Source organism: Trematomus bernacchii, unplaced genomic scaffold (genome assembly GCF_902827165.1).
Source record: "Trematomus bernacchii unplaced genomic scaffold, fTreBer1.1, whole genome shotgun sequence".
Classification (NCBI taxonomy): domain Eukaryota; kingdom Metazoa; phylum Chordata; class Actinopteri; order Perciformes; family Nototheniidae; genus Trematomus; species Trematomus bernacchii.
Window position 1 is genome coordinate 1,234,150 of NW_022988176.1, and position 16,383 is coordinate 1,250,532.

Sequence of the window (16,383 nt, forward strand, 5' to 3'; positions counted from 1 at the left end):
TGTGTGTGTGTGTGTGAATGAGTAACTGTTTATAAGTGTACAGTGCCACGCAGCTTTATACAGTACAGTACGGTGCGTACAGTGCCAGAAGGTGCAGGCGTCTGTGTGCTTTTTATGTCCTGCGTCTGAGCCTTGGACCCTAGCTATCCCACGAGTCGTTCCCGTCCTCATCCGAGTCGGACTCTGGCGAGGCCTCCTTTATGCGGCGCAGCGCCTCATAGATGCTCCTGGTCAGGGGGTCGGTGGAAACCGGCAGCTCCCCCTGGTCCTTTCTCTCTGTCCTGGGGACACGCTTCAGTTTGACCCCTTTGCGAATCTGAGCCAGGATGGTGTTGGGTTCGTCGTCGTCCGTAGAGGGAGGAAGAGCCCGCTGGTCGACCTTCCTCAGATGGAAGCTGCCTCTCTTCAGGGAGGCTAGCACTTCGTCCATGGGCGAGCTCTCTGCATACAGGAAGACAACAAGGGAGATTGTGATTTACCTTTTATTGTTTTTTATTAGCATTTTCAGTATTTTAAGTCATGTTGCATGTTTGTACTGTGTGTATATAGTTGTTATTTTGAAATAAATTGTATTTAGGGTTCCTTAAAACATCTGTCCAGGGACAACAGTAAGTAAGTAAGTAAGTAAGTAAGTAAGTAAGTAAGTAAGTAAGTAAGGAGGTAAGGAAGTAAGTAAGTAAGTAAGATAGGCTACTGTACGTTTGTAATCTAATAGAAACTACTATGCTGCTAAATGGTGTCAGTACCTCTTCTGCTGGCAGAGTCAAACTCCGGAGTCTTCCTCAGCTTTTTGCGGGCGCTCAACAGTTGGCTGCTGTCAAAGAAGCGAGGGATGAACGGCCCGAGGGGGGAGAGCTGTTCTGCTGCTCCCATCTTCCCCTTGACCTTCTGCGGACCTGGGCTAGCAGTAGGTGACAACTCCTCCTTTGTTGGCAGGGGAGGTGGAGGTGGAGGGGGAGGAGGAGGGGACATGGGGGAGGACAGTAGGGAGGACAGGGAGCAGGGGGAGCAGGAGGAGTCTGCAGGACTGTGCACAGGCAGCGGAGGGAGGGAGGCTGTGAGGACTGTGACGGGCTGGGTGGTGAGGGTGGAGCTGGGGTCCGTCTGCACGCTGGTGCTGAGACACAGCGGGTGGCCCTGCGCCTGCACACACACCGAGGGCACCCGCTCCTCCCTCTCACACACACTACTCATCTCCATGCTCCTGCCGTGCCCTTTTCTTCTGGTGACGCGCAGACGGATGGACTTCAGAATCACCTGACCTGGGTTCCGCTGGAGAAAGACACAGCGAGACGGAAGACGAACAGTTAGATGGTTAAAAAGACAAATGTTGACATATGTCGCGACTTCCTTCCTTTGTGTCTCAACCGCGTCTTTCGCACAGGTTGCCATCTCTTAAGAGACTGGCGCCATGGGAAATGCAGTCTTTTATACTTCCTTGACTACAGAGGTCACGATTAGGTGACAATATTTGGCCTTTTAAAAAATGTAAATAAAAGAATGGCTCTAACAACACATTTACTTTTATAGGAGGGCACATACCTGCTTAAAAGTGCGTAGTCTGTCCAGAGTTCTCTGTCTCTCCTGACTAACTCTGCTATTCTTCCTCTCCTCGTCTTCCTCTTCTTCATCTTTCAACTGAAAAAGTAGAAGTGACGGGAGGAGAGAGTTGACAACAAAACTGTACAGTGATATAATATCAGTCATTATTATAATAGAGCATCTACCTGTAAGACCTGATGGGAGTCCTTGTGGAGGGCTTGATGTTTCTGCTGTTTCTGAGTGTGATTTGATACACAGATCTCCTGTAGAAAGATGAGAGAAAAACTAAACACTCATCCACACAGCATCCATCATACTACAACCAATTACAATTGCAATGCATTTTATTTTAATAAATATGATTCGGGTAAAGAAAAAAAACATAACAGGACACTTTTTCAAGAATAACTATAAAGTCCAATCAAATGGAATACACACTCCATTCTACAAATGGAATAGTATGCAGCAGAAGTATGTATAATCAAGGATACACTTCAGTCATGGAAATTAGTATGACTGTAGTGTTTACACACCTTTTTGTTCCTCAGATAGGAGCGCTTGGCAGTGATGCGCCCCCTTCTTGCCTCCAGCTGTCGAGCACTGACCTGAAGTCTGCGCAGCTCTTCCCTCTCGGCAGGATCATCCTGCTTTATATCGTCTGTACTTTGAAAGGTGTCATAGTACACCACCTCCTCCTGACGCTCTGATACACACACACACACACACACACACACACACACACACACACACACACACACACACACACACACACACACACACACACACATACACACACACACACACACACACACACACACACACCACACACACACACACACACACACACACACACACACACACACATATATAATATATACATTTGTGGTAAAGGTCTTTCATGTTTTTGACACTTCATAGAGTATTTATTCAGACTGTCATGTAGCAGGTTCATGCAGCCAACAGCACAGAACAGTCTGTAAAATGTAGTGTGTTGTAAGGAATATTTTACATACTAAAAATACTCATTTATATATTCATATATACTTGGTACAGTTCTGGACTCTAAGATGAGAAAAAGTATATTTTCAAGAGAAGCTCACAGTAATTTTATATTTGAGGTAACGTAGTGGCCTCTGTGTCAGCCAACATAAACCTTGCAAAGAAAACAATTTATGAGAGTGTTTTAACTTTTTCACCTTTCAGTCTGGAACTGTAGGATTTTGTCGATGGCAAGCAATATATTTGGCAAGCCCCAAAAGCCCTTGACAGAACTTTTTATGGAAGAATGAGGAAGAAAGAGAGGAGTATCGTGGTAAGTAGTTTGTATCCTCTTCCTCTTCTGCGGGAGGCGCTATATAGTAGACTAAACCAAACATTTCAAATAACTCAACTAGATCATCAACAAAACATGATATTTTTTTGTTTTGTAGTACAACCTGTCCGTGTGTTTAACTGTCTGTTTTCTATGCTGTTGTTTCTTGTGTTTGATGTGCCAAAATACCAGAAATCTGCCTGCGAATGCTGTCGAGTTGCGCGATGAGAAGCAGCTCTTCACACTGTAATATCTCCGCCTGGATGTCGTACAGTTGCAGCTGCCGCTCATAGTACTGTGTCTCCATGTGGTCTAAGAGGGCCATGGCGTTCTCACTGCTACACAGACTCTGCATCTGAGGGGACAAGAAACAAAAACTTAGACAAAATAAATCTGCGTGTGTCTATGTCTGTGCATATGTGTTTTTTGTATGGTGTTGTTGAGTGTTCCTTCCACACCTCCTCTCGTAGTGTGTGCTTCCTCTGCTCCAGACAGATCTCCCGGGCTCTCTGGAGCTGCAGAGTTTCCTTTGCCACAGAGTAGCGGAGTCTCTCCATGCGCTCCACCGCAGCCGTCCAAGAGGATTTACCAAACTTGCGCTGGTCCACCTTCATACGCTCATACACCCCTGTCCACAAAAACAAACAAAGGGCAATGACACCTCAACATGTCCAGAGGTGGAAGAAGTACTCAGATCCTGTACTTAAGTAAAAGTAGAAGTACCAGAGTGTAGGAATACTCTGTTACAAGTAAAAGTCCTGCATTTAATATGTTACTCAAGTAAAAGTACAAAAGTTTTAGCATCAAAATATACTTTAAGTACCAAAAGTACTCATTATGCAGATTGGCCCATTTCACAATCATATATATTATTTCTTTTGATTATAATTATTGATGTATTAATGTGTTTATTAAAGCTAGTAAAGGTGGAACACATTTGTATAACTTCTTTATTGCCGGGTAGCATGTCATTTTAATCCAGGTTTAACTAAAGTCTTAATTAAGTGTTGATCATATTGTTTGTTATTAATCTTTATCTCCAAAGTAACTGAGGGTACTACATAAATGTTGTTGAGTAAAAGTACAATATTTACCTCTGAATTGTACTGGAGTAGAAGTACAAAGTAACATAAAATGGAAATACTCAAGTAAAGTACAATGACCTCAAAATTGTACTTAAGTACAGTACTTAAGTGAATGTACTTAGTTACTTAACCCCACTGCACATATCTTATAGTTAGGTGTTCTTTTGGTAAAAGTGAGTCACCGACACGATCAAGAGTTGTTTTCACCCACTGTCTTTTCTTTGAATGTGATGACTAAGTTATAACAATAATGTAAAGGGAGACATCTATTGGCCACATGTGCACATTACAACCTCTTTGATCCCAGTTTGTACTTGAAGCCACTCACTTATGTCGAGTTTGATCTAATAAGTGTCAAATAATAAATGGACCAATCAGCAGTGGGGGAAAAACGTGGCTAAGCAGGGGCCCGTTGTGGAGTAACCCCGCACAGACACACTGCTGGCAGAGCACTGTGATCGATAGTTTGTTCTTGTTTCTTCCTGTCCTGTCAAACCATGGCTGTCTGTGCTGCCTCATTAAAACCAAATTACATTAGCCCTGGTGTTCAGAGCCACACACAGGTCAATAGCAGACCCCTGTGTGTGTGTGGGTGTGTGTGTATGTGTGTATGTGTGTATGTGTGTATGATTATTCAAAGTCATTCGTCTGCTGCTTTATTGACTTGACATTGACAGTGACAGTGACAGTGACAGTGACAGTGACAGTGACAGTGACAGTGATGGTAGACTGTACCTTTCTGGGCTTTGGCAGTGATCTCAAAGTATTTTATAGTAAACTCCTGTATGTTGAGGACGGCCTCTTGAGCTTTTTTCTGCCAGTCAGAGTCCTCCTTTTTTAGAGCTTCAATCCGCCTCGGCCCCAGGTAGTCATTCTCCAAGGAAATCTGTCGAGGGAGAATGAACACATTTTTGTCAGCAAGGTTAAGAACTACGAGAGAGATGTTAATGGTGAATAATATATTCTGAAGAAATATAGGATACAACGTTTTATACAAACAGAGGAAAAGTGGCATTACTTGAGTTCCAGAGGTGGTGGGAACCCCAAATGTCATACATCACTGCCACAAAGGGGCAACAGTAAAGTTGGTCAACTAAAAGGAGGACATGTTTGTGATAATTAAGAGACAGTTGGTTGTGATTCACATGAAAGCACAGTGAACCTACCCTACACATATTGTAGTGCAAGAGTGTCTGTCTTAAATGGCGGCATGCTATGAGGATTAAAGAGTCCCTGTTATGCTTTTTTTCTGGTTTTCCCTTTCCTGTAATGTGTTATAAAGGTTTGTGTGCATGTAAATGGTCTGCAAAGGCTAAAATCCAAAAAGTTCACGCCAGAGGGAGTTTCTCTCCCAATCTCTAAGCGGTTGACCAATCACAACAGAGCCGGCCAGCTAACCAATCAGAGCAGACAGGGCTCTGGTTTCAGACAGAGGGTGAAAAGAGGTGCTGAAAATAAATAGCTTTTTGCACATTAAAGCATGTAAACATGTCACAGTCGAGGCACAAAATACACATGAACCTGAAGAGGAGAATAATAGGGCCCCTTTAATATAGGTACAAAATGTGCAGTCCTTCTCAATGGCTTCACCAGAGAAAGCTAGCCTGGAGAGGGAGCCAAACTCCCACACATGCCAGCGATGACAATATGCAGTATTTTTACCATGCCATTCACAAACACACATGCACCTGTGCAAACACAATGATTTAATAAAAGGCTATTTCAACTGCTCAAAACAGCATAATCACCATTTAGATGGAACCTTTTAATTAATAGTGCAGACAGTTGAACACCGTGAAAATGCCTTCTCACTTTTTTCATTAGAAGGAAGATTGCTAATAATTTCTCCATTTATAACCACCTAAAAAGCTATTAAAAACCATAATATTCCAGCAGTATACACACATACCCATTTGTAGAAATACAAAATAATTGTAGTATGATAATGCTAAGTCTCCCTACGCAGACAACTCCCTTGTTTCCTAGAGGAAACACAGAAGTTGTCTGTGCAGCATTAGTAGTAAAGTGAGCAGCAAAGGTTACAGAGCTGCATCTCAGTCTGACCTGCACTACTCAGCAGTGCACCAGTATCATCTAACACTGCAATTTCCTGCTGTCTGGTTGCCAGTGCTCACTCTTTTGATTTGTTCCTGCATTGCCCTACATAGTGTAATTTAAGACATGTTGGCTTCACATTGTATGATTATATTACTGTATATCTTAGTGAGATATAGTTGACATGAAAACCTGCTATCTGAAACATACTAGTCACACATTTATCAACGATGTAGATTTACTGTATGGCCTTGTTTTGCCCTTCTGAATGCACAATATTAGAGGACACATTGAGACCCAAACACTGGTTAGGCTGATACTCTTCTTCAACATGCTAACTCATGTGTATGTGTAGGATTCATGACTAATCAATAGGATAACAAATATTTGTTCTTTGTATTTTAAAGTGTATTATCAATATTTAAAGCTATGGTATAACAATTGTGTCCTTTCTTTGTATTCAGTGACCACAATGACTGTTTTCCAACTCATACAATACTGTAATCTTGTTTCTCTTAGTATTTCCTCTTTCCCCATATCACATCATCCTTTTTCACTTAAACTATTCATTAGATTTGTGTATTTTTGATCGCTGTAAAGTGAGAAAAAACTACATTACACCGCTCCCTCTTACAGTTCAATAGAACAATTTGTAGCTCAGAGTATTTCAAAAACAGAAACAGTGAAAAATGATGCCAAATTAATACAAACATTTAAAAAAGGACCAGCACAACTACAGGAATTCAGATGAAGAGCCACAGAGAGCCATGCTGTGCTGGACCTACAGACATTGCAGGCTATAAATAGACCCGGTTGTACCAGTTCATTCAAGGATCGCACCCTCCCCCCAACAACATGTGTTTGTACAAGGTGCCATGGTGTAATGGTTAGCACTCTGGACTCTGAATCCAGCGATCCGAGTTCAAATCTCGGTGGGACCTGAGTTTTTCTGGTACTCTCTCAGGGGTCCACTGTAATGCTAGAACTAGAACTGCACTAACAATAACAACGAAACTGGGCTATGAAGACAGGCTTTGGTCTGAACTTTGACCTAATAAGTATGTTGTGGTTCAGAGGTAAAGGTTATCCTGACTTCTATAACATACTATAAACTTACATGTACAGTGTGCAGGTTTATCTTTGCAGCTTTCTGAACTGTGAAGTGAGTCTAGAGATATGACAATATCACACCGATCCTCACTTTCTCACACTGGCTACCTCAATCGGTAACACTTGGTAAGGGTACATGAATCATCATGAATTCATTCATGTAGTACTTCATGAACTATCAGTTGTGTACAAGGGTTAATAGTATCTCATGCATGACTTAATGCAGGAACAATACCTTAATTAATGCATCAACTCAGGTATCTCAATCATCATGACTTCTGAGTTATTAATGATGTTCATTCTTCTTCATATAGATCTGCAGTTAAAGTGACAGGCCAAAAAACTGACCAGTCAGAGCAATTCCAAGTGTTGCAATCATGATTAACTAAGCATTATTTTGTCATTACTTCATCATGTTTGTGCTCCTTCAAATAAAGTGGTGACCTGTTCCATCGTTTACACTGATAAATAACATATGATTAATGGCCTATGTGAAATCACCGTTATTAACCATTTGGTGCAAATGCATCAATCATCTTTGTGATCCCTCAAATAAAGTCAGTCCTTATGTCTATTTAGGCATCATGTATTTGGCAATATTACAAATGCAAATTAGATCATCATTTTGGACTTAATTTCAATTATCAATTATTTAGTTAGGACTTTTTTTTATGTATCATACAGTATTATCTTAAAGCTCACAAACCATTTAAGATAACTCATTCATAATATTAACAAACTTTAATTTATAATCCAAAGCCAACAAGATCACATTTTCACATATCATGTCACATAAGAAAGCAATAAAAAATGTCGGCAAAGACACAAGATGGCAATAGTAAGTTAATAGTAAATCATACCATGTTTAATTTGTTGAATTATTTGTGATTTGAACTTGACCACAACAGATAAAATGCACTGAAATTACTCAGGGATTTATCTTTCAGAAAAAAACTCCTGACTCATATGTAATGATAATAGATGTGAGGCACGAACAGGGGCTATCTTCAAACGTCCATCTTCTTCGTATCTGAAGTCAGTGAGCTCTTGGTGGTTCAATCAGGGAAACATGACCCGAATGTCCTTCAGTCAACGACCGAGAGGTCCTTTCTTATGCCTGTTTCCAAGCCAGTAAGTCCATTCTATAACTGCAAGATGTTCTTTCAAAAGTTTCTCAGTTCGGTTTCCCCTAAGCCGCCAAATTATTGATTTGTAGTTAATCATGATTACAACACTTTGAATTCAACAGAATACATGCACTGCTGTGACCGACAGAACGGGTCACCACTTTATTTGAAGAGGCACAAACATGATGAAGTAATGACAAATGCTTAGTTAATCATGATTGCAACACTTGGAATTGCTCTGACTGGTCAGTTTTTTTGGCCTGTCACTTTAACTGCAGATCTAAATGAAGAAGACATGAACATCATTAATAACTCAGAAGTCATGATGATTGAGATACCTGAGTTGATGCATTAATTAAGGTATTGTTCCTGCATTAAGTCATGCATGAGATACTATTAACCCTTGTACATTACTGATATTTTCATGAAGTACTACATGAATGAATTCATGCTTTTTCATGCATTAAGTCATGCATGAATTCATGATGATTAATGTACCCTTACCATAAAGTGTTACCCCTCAATCCATGTCAACTAGATCAATGTTACTGATTACTTACAAAGCCCTGAGAGCCCTTGTCGGAGCTATTTATCCAACCTTTTATTGCCTTATTCACCCTCCCACCCTGAGATCCTCAAAAGCGTCTCTCATGGTCGTTCCAAGGTCCAGGTGCAAACACAAAGGAGACAGAGCCTTTGCTGTCAGGGCAGAGGAGTGCTTTTTAGAATTGCTTTTATGTGATTGTTTCACATTTAATGACTTATTAAGATTTGTTTTACTCTGTTTTACTTTCTGTGTTTTAAAAGGAATTTATTTTGTTAATTTCATTCTTTAAATGTGTAGAATGTGTTCTGTCTTTATGTAAAGCACCTTGCAACTTTGATTTCATATTCATTCATTTATTTATTTAGACTCTTAAATCTACTAACTCCACAGAACAGAGCAGATGTCTTAAGCAATGCAAAATGGGAAATAAAGGCTATATAAGGAATCGAATAGTCTATTTGGAATACAAATTTGATTACCAACACATGTTTCACATAGTCCAGCAGTTCAGATGTTATTTTTGTAGGCTCTTTCAAAAATTATCCCCTTCAAATAAATAAAATGGATGAAAATAATCATTTATCACAAATTATTCAAAATATTAACACATTTTGGGTGGGGTCAGTCTGCGTAATTCGGACTTAATTAGCTTTAATAATTGCACTTATCTTTATAAAATCTAGTTTTTTTCAGCCCCCCCACTCCATCTTTTCATCTCTGCTGCATGGCTGCGGATCCCAGTGTATCGGAGTAATCATGAACCCGCAGTAAACCTATAGGACCGCACACAACATGACTTATTCATGTCTCTGTGAGACTGCAGGAAATTTGAGATCCATGGCGCTCCAGCTCACAATATGTCACTCAACGCCTAACAGCCACATCCCAAGTGTTTCAGAAACTGTGGAGAAGGACAACACTGACAAGAAGGTGTTTCCAAGGTTGTCAATAGATGTATATTTTTGCTTTTGTATTGGTGAATGTTCTGTAGTAATGTGATACTGCAGTCATTTACTGACGTGAGTCATTGAGCTAAATATAAATAGGCCACCAGCACTAAAATAATAATTTCCAACATGTATCCATTCACCAGCCTCCATCTTCTCTTTGGAATGAGATACATCTCACCACCCTCATATTGCTTTGCTAATCATAAATATGTGTTCACAATACATCACAGTCACACACACACACACACACACACACACACACACACACACACACACACACACACACACACACACACACACACACACACACACACACACACACACACACACACACACACACACACACACACACACACACACACACACACAGCAGCAAACTCTATTTTATGAGCCATGATCATTTCCTGTGACTTTCCATTGTGTTTTATGACCGTTCCACGTGCACATCTGCATTGATTCCCACATACAGTATGTTAGTTAAGCATAGTAGCCAATGTTTGTAGATCATTCGTGTGTGTGTGTGTGTGTGTGTGTGTGTGTGTGTGTGTGTGTGTGTGTGTGTGTGTGTGTGTGTGTGTGTGTGTGTGTGTGTGTGTGTGTGTGTGTGTGTGTGTGTGCGTGCGTGCGTGCGTGCGTGTGTGTGGGACTGACTGGGTGGAATGACATGTGGGTGAATCTGCTGTGTGTGTGAAAAAGCCAAAGAAGTTGTTGCAAATTGCTGGGTCAACATATTTGGGCCCAAGTTCTGTATTACTGTAACCTGGATTTAATAAGACAATTTCCGCTAAAAAGTATGAAAGACATCTTACTATCTTCTGCACACATATATATATATATACGTATATACTGTACATTCAAACTGCAGACTTTATCTTGTTACCTTGATCTGCTGTCTGCGTAGCATTGCCAGTTCCCTCATGTCTCTGAAGGGCTGCAGCAGGTACTGGTACAGCTGGGTGGAGGCCTCCAGCAGTCCTCCATATGCCTCGTCTTCCTCCTCATAAACCTTCAACAGCTCCACCATACTGTCAATGGTCTTGTGCTTGTCCAGCAGCTGCATCACAAAGACACACAGGATGATATTGTCATCAACACACAAACAACTTTCAGAATATTAAAACGGTTAAACATATATAGCTCCTTTTAAAATCTCGGCAAGGCCTTGTTAATGAGGCATTTGCAGTATCCATATTAAAAGTTGTAAACTGGTTTCAAAAGAAGACAAAACCCACAAAAATTCCTAATATTAATACAGTGGAAAGCAAGTTTATTGAAAAATATGAAACACACATTTAACATACTATAGATGGCTGTAATGTTGATGTTACATGTTTGTCTAATTGCCTGGTATCTGTTGTAATTATCTGTGTAGTGTAATGTGTGTCAGAGAGTCTGTGAACCCATTACATGTATACAGAAGCCAGGAGAACATACTTAAAAACATCTTTAAGGGGCACTCAACAATGATGAATAGATACCTCTGAGGATACTTAGTGTAACTATAAATAATAGGAGCTTTGCACAGACTATGGCTGAGCAGGCAGAGGCCTTCCCTGCTGCTGCTGCTGCTGCTGCTGCTGGGAATAAGATCAATACACACACATTTTTGGCAGACTGAGCAATCCTGCAGGCTACCAGCAAGCACTGAAATACCCATTAACTCAGCCCTCAAATGGAGTGAAAGGATCAATAAACCAGGGTGTGTGTGTGTGTGTGTGTGTGTGTGTGTGTGTGTGTGTGTGTGTGTGTGTGTGTGTGTGTGTGTGTGTGTGTGTGTGTGTGTGTGTGTGTGTGTGTGTGTGTGTGTGTGTGTGTGTGTGTGTGTGTGTGTGTGTGTGTGTGTGTGTGTGTGTGTGTGTGTGTGTGTGTGTGTAGGATCATACCACACAACATTCTGTGAACTTCTGTACAGAGCTCTTCCTCTATTTTCAGGTTGAATACACCTTTAGTAAACTATATATCACACACAGCGACAGGCATTTATTTAATCAGTCAGAGTAAACAGTTTGGGATGGTTGTGTGAGCATTTTGTGAAACTGATAGCTCTGCTGTTTGACTTGTTCTTGCTCAGGAGGGGCAGTAAGCCAACGTTTCCTGTGTCTGCTTTTCTGTATGCTTTACTTGGAGTGTGTGTGTGTGTGTGTGTGTGTGCGTGCGTGCATGCGTGCGTGCGTGCGTGCGTGCGTGCGTGCGTGCGTGTGTGTGTGTGTGTGTGGAATGACATGTGGGTGAATCTGCTGTTCTCACAGTCTCACTGCATAAAGAGGAAACGCCTTGGCCTTCTGGTCAAACACAGCATTATACATAGATCTTGACTAATATAGACTCTTCTTACTTTTGCAAAGATAGTAAATGTTGGGGAAATACTGAATGTACTCTTCTAATATCAGAGTAGCACATGATAGCAAAGGCCCTACGTAGCTGTGTACGTAACAGGAAGTATGAGTGATATTTTTCTAACAGTAAACATACTAACAGTATAAAATGTAAAATATACTTTACTTCCAATTTTTTTAATCACAATTATTTAAACCAAATAATTGCTGATTTAGATGTATAAATAATAATTATAAAATGTTATATATCTTACCATTGACACTGCAAATCTGATTCACCTTTAAAGTTCACCATCTTAATAACAATTATAATCACAAGGAATATGTGTGTATTAGGGAATTGGTTCAACTGTAATGGCATATCCATCTTGGTCAGTATTGAATGTATTTAAAATATATATATTATGTAAATACAGGTAACAGTGGAATTTGATGCACTATAATGGACCGGAGTAACACTGTGATGTTATTAAAATGTCTCTCTTCCATTAACGCTCTTTCTCACCGTCTCTCAGAGGACGTGCACTCTCCAGCTCTATGAGTCAAGGCTGCATTAATATAACCCCATTGATTAGTAGCACAAATTGAGAGCCAGTGACTATCAATAACATGTCTGTTTATATTAAGAGCAGTTAATCAATCACTAGCTGCTGCTGATGTGTAAAAGGAGCCGACCAGGAGTGTGTATGGTGTCTGGTTTATCTCCACTGTGCCAAGTCATAGACACAAAGCAGAACTGAGTCTAGCATGTAAAATATTGGCACTGGTCTTTGGTTATGTGTTATACATACAGAATGGTTTCACGGAAATGTCTGTTAGTGTTTATATTATAACTTCTTTTAATATTCTAACATCTTTTGGAAAATATCTTTTAAAAGACAGGTTGACTTTATACTCAATAACACAGATCATCAAAAATCAATCATTGTCTTTTTTTTCAAATCCATACACATGTCTGGCTGGTTTAAAACCATGTTATCCATACTATTGTGTGTGTTTTTTTATTTCCTGCTACAAGGTGTGACATTAACAGTATAAGAATGACACAAAAAGGGGATTCATGAATTCTGATATTGAAGCAAGTGACATAAAAAATGGCACCATAGCATGTTGCTATCCTCATGGTAAAGTCTTATCACCCAGACCTTTTGGATGCAATGTGTTAGTCTTAGTTAGATTGTACCATGGAGAACATTAGATGTATGCTTTATCAGAAGTGTTTTCAAGCAGTATTCTTTGGTGGTAAAATAGAAAAGACTTCAAGATGGCAGACTAACTGGTTGGTTTCGGAAATGCATGTTTGGTTAAACGCCCCACCTCTGTCTAAGAGCATTCACAAACCATGACTTTTCTCATTGCATCAACAGGGTCATTCTTAAGAAGTGCTTGAAATGTGTTTATGTGTGTGTTCACTTGACCGTCTCAGCTGTGTAAACAGAAGACAGCAGCTTTTCTGAGTGTATAATATTCCTAAAAGTCCTCTTTTAACTCAAGGTACTTTTTTCATAGTAATAAAATGATAATACCTCAGCTGTCTCACCGCTGTGCTATTAGGGAAGGCCTGTTTATTTTTGTCACACCTCAACGCTTTTGGATGTTAGATCGTGGTATGCCTTGTTTCAGACTGTGACCTCTTTTGCTTCCAGACCTTAATTATTTTCTTTAAATGTTCTGACAATTTTCTGGTTCTTGTACTTTACTTGAGTAATTGCATTTTTTGCTACTTTGTACTTTTACCCCACTTCAATTATTTCATACCTTAAGTTACTTTGCAGATTTTGTTTAATGATATAAAATATAAACAACACTAAAATAAGACTTTAGTTACACCTGGGGTCAAATTCAACCATGCAGCATAAAAAGTAATTCACCTTTAACAGCTTTGAAAACACTCTAATGCATCAACAATTATGATCAAAACATGTTATCATTCTTAAATGGGCCAATCTGCTTAATTAGTACTTTTGGTAATCTAAGTATATTTTGATGGTAATACTGTTGTACTTTTACCTGAGTATAATTTTGATTGCAGGACTTTTACTTATAATAGTACTTGCTTTTTCTTAAGTATAAGATGTGAGTACTTCTTTTGAAGTACTGGCAGACAAAAGCCACCCTGAAATAAATGAAACTTTGACTTTAATTAGATGTATTATGTCAACAGATTTCCCATAACTGTGAGGTTAGTTGAAAGCAATACTATTAGGTATATTTCAACTTATTGCTTTTCAACTAACCTCATATACAGTTATGTAATACCTAATATATATATATCATTCCAATAACTTGTATATAGACTCATACTGCACTATTCCACATCATAACTTTATTTCATTTTTATAACTATTATTATTTTTGTATTGCTCTTGCTCTTATTGTTATTATGTTATGTTGCATTGTTGGAGAAGCCTGTGACATAAGATTTTCAACTGCATAATTACTCTGTAGCTATGTCAGATTGACAATAAAGAACCTTGAACCTTGAACCTTGAATGTGAAATCTGTTGACATGATACATTTAATTAAAGTTAACGTTTCAGTTGTTTCAGTGTATGCTCAGTCTATGTTTTGAAGCTGATTAAGTCATGGACATAAAACTCTCACCTCTTGCAGATGTTTTGTTGCCCGGTTGAGTGCCTCTTCGTACCCAGACTGCCTCAGCTCGCTCAGGCTCTCGTAGTACTCATCTGGGTCGTCTTTTTCCGTGAACAGAACCTGCGACAGGATCTTCCATCCACAGATATCGAGTGAGTGGCTCAGGTACCTCTGCAAACTGTAGCAAAGCTTATCCGTTTCTGTCTCGGGTACTTCCGCCATGCCGAACAGCACTGTCCACATCCCGGCTGGTTCCTCTGGAAACACCGGGAGGCAAGGCTCCAGGTCCGAGTTCACCGAGCACAGCTGCTGGTGGACCGACCGCAGGTCCTGGAAGGAGAAAAGCCCGGCCCAGCTGCAGTCCTCCCGGCTCAGACTGTCCAGCTCCTCCAGATCCAAGAGGTCCAGAGAGGGGGACAGCTGGTCCTCTCTGAGAGGTTTTAACACCTCAGTGTCACCACTGACTGAAGGGATTTTGACAGGACTCATTGTTGGTGCCATGACGGATTTGGTTTTAGGGCTGCAGACTCCTTTGCTTGGACTCCTGGAGACTTTATCTCTGGTGGGACTTTCGGGCCATTTTGTTTTGTCTCCATCCTGGCCAGTGGCCTCGGCCAGTGGGTCCCTACCAACGCTTCTCCTCTGCACCGTCCTGTTGTGACACGTAATGGCAAATTTGTCCTCCACTTCATTCCATGCAACAATAAAAACAAATTTGTGCTTTTCCTTATCATCAAAGGCGTTCGGGCGGACAGCTACCCAGCCCGACTCGAAATTATCCTCCATTGTGAAGGACATGTCTGCAAAGTGAGGGCACAAAAATAACAACAATGCTGGATCCAGCAAAACCTGCGTCGGTACTGTGGATACAACTTAGTATAACGCCGTTTTTTACGTTGTTAAAACCACCAAAAAGTGTTTTTCTTCCGAGGATATTTTGCCTGGAGGGCTATCCTCCTTTGCACAACAAGCGGATGAATTTGGAGCAGTGCGGTGTCACTTCCCATCTCTGGCCCACCTGGCTTCAAACTCAGATATCTGACTTCCTATTTCATCCTCCTGCAACCCGATAGTTGTATCCTAAGCTTTGCGAGCATATTAGCCTCGAGTGTGACACATAACATGCGACAGTGTTTACAACGTCAGCTGTGCCCCATTATTCTCCATACCTCAGCTCCAGACCTCCTTTCTCATCACAAAGTATGCTACCAGCCGGATCCAAAAACAGCGGCGTGCATCGATTCGTTTACATACAACAGACGGAGGTGATGAATAATTGTGACAAGGCACTGTCTTCAGAAAGCTTAGCATCGTCTCCAAACTCATAACATCACATCTCCATCGTTCGCCAAACAAGACCACATACGCAAAATAATAACGTTGGCTTCAAGTGCTGCAAAAAATATCGGAATTTCCATGCAGCTTGCAAGAAACAGCAACCAAAGTTTAGTGCGACAGTTTTATACATTTCTAATAGCCTTCACCTTTTTTCTTGCTATACACCCGTTTAGAAAACGGTATCATCACTGGCTAAATAAAAAGTTAACTACAATTAAGCTGCATGTAGTCTTGCGAAACACTGCAAAGAGCAGATGGAGGTTGTAAATCCGAGGAACATTTAAAGGCAACATTAGTGTCTCAGCTTGAGTAGGGCATGTATGGAGGACAGAACATGATAGATAACAAATACATAAATATATAAATACAGAATAAATACAGGAATA

General features: G+C 40.4%; 1 protein-coding gene and 1 non-coding gene across 2 annotated transcripts; one reads left to right on the forward strand and one right to left on the reverse strand.

Moving 5' to 3' along the window:
• LOC117476030 (junction-mediating and -regulatory protein-like) lies at window positions 1-15,994 on the reverse strand. Its single transcript, XM_034122384.1, has 10 exons — window positions 14,669-15,994; window positions 10,609-10,782; window positions 4,675-4,825; window positions 3,313-3,482; window positions 3,044-3,209; window positions 2,076-2,245; window positions 1,728-1,805; window positions 1,543-1,638; window positions 747-1,272; window positions 1-441 (listed from the first exon to the last, which is right to left on the reverse strand). Exons 1-10 carry the CDS (start codon window positions 15,455-15,457, stop codon window positions 140-142), a joined length of 2,622 nt encoding a protein of 873 aa, XP_033978275.1. The 5' UTR covers window positions 15,458-15,994; the 3' UTR covers window positions 1-139.
• On the forward strand, window positions 6,864-6,935 carry trnaq-cug. Its single transcript has one exon. It is a non-coding gene; the product is annotated as a tRNA-Gln (tRNA).
• Window positions 15,995-16,383: the final 389 nt, after the last annotated feature.

Bases quoted from the DNA above. Each gene is read 5' to 3' on its own strand.
- LOC117476030 (XM_034122384.1), bottom strand. From the start codon at position 15,457: ATGTCCTTCACAATGGAGGATAATTTCGAGTCGGGCTGGGTAGCTGTC. The intron at 3,210-3,312 runs GTGTGGAAGGAA...TTGTCCCCTCAG, and splicing joins AGCACACACTACGAGAGGAG to ATGCAGAGTCTGTGTAGCAG. The intron at 1,806-2,075 runs GTGTGTAAACAC...ATCTTTCTACAG, and splicing joins CCTATCTGAGGAACAAAAAG to GAGATCTGTGTATCAAATCA.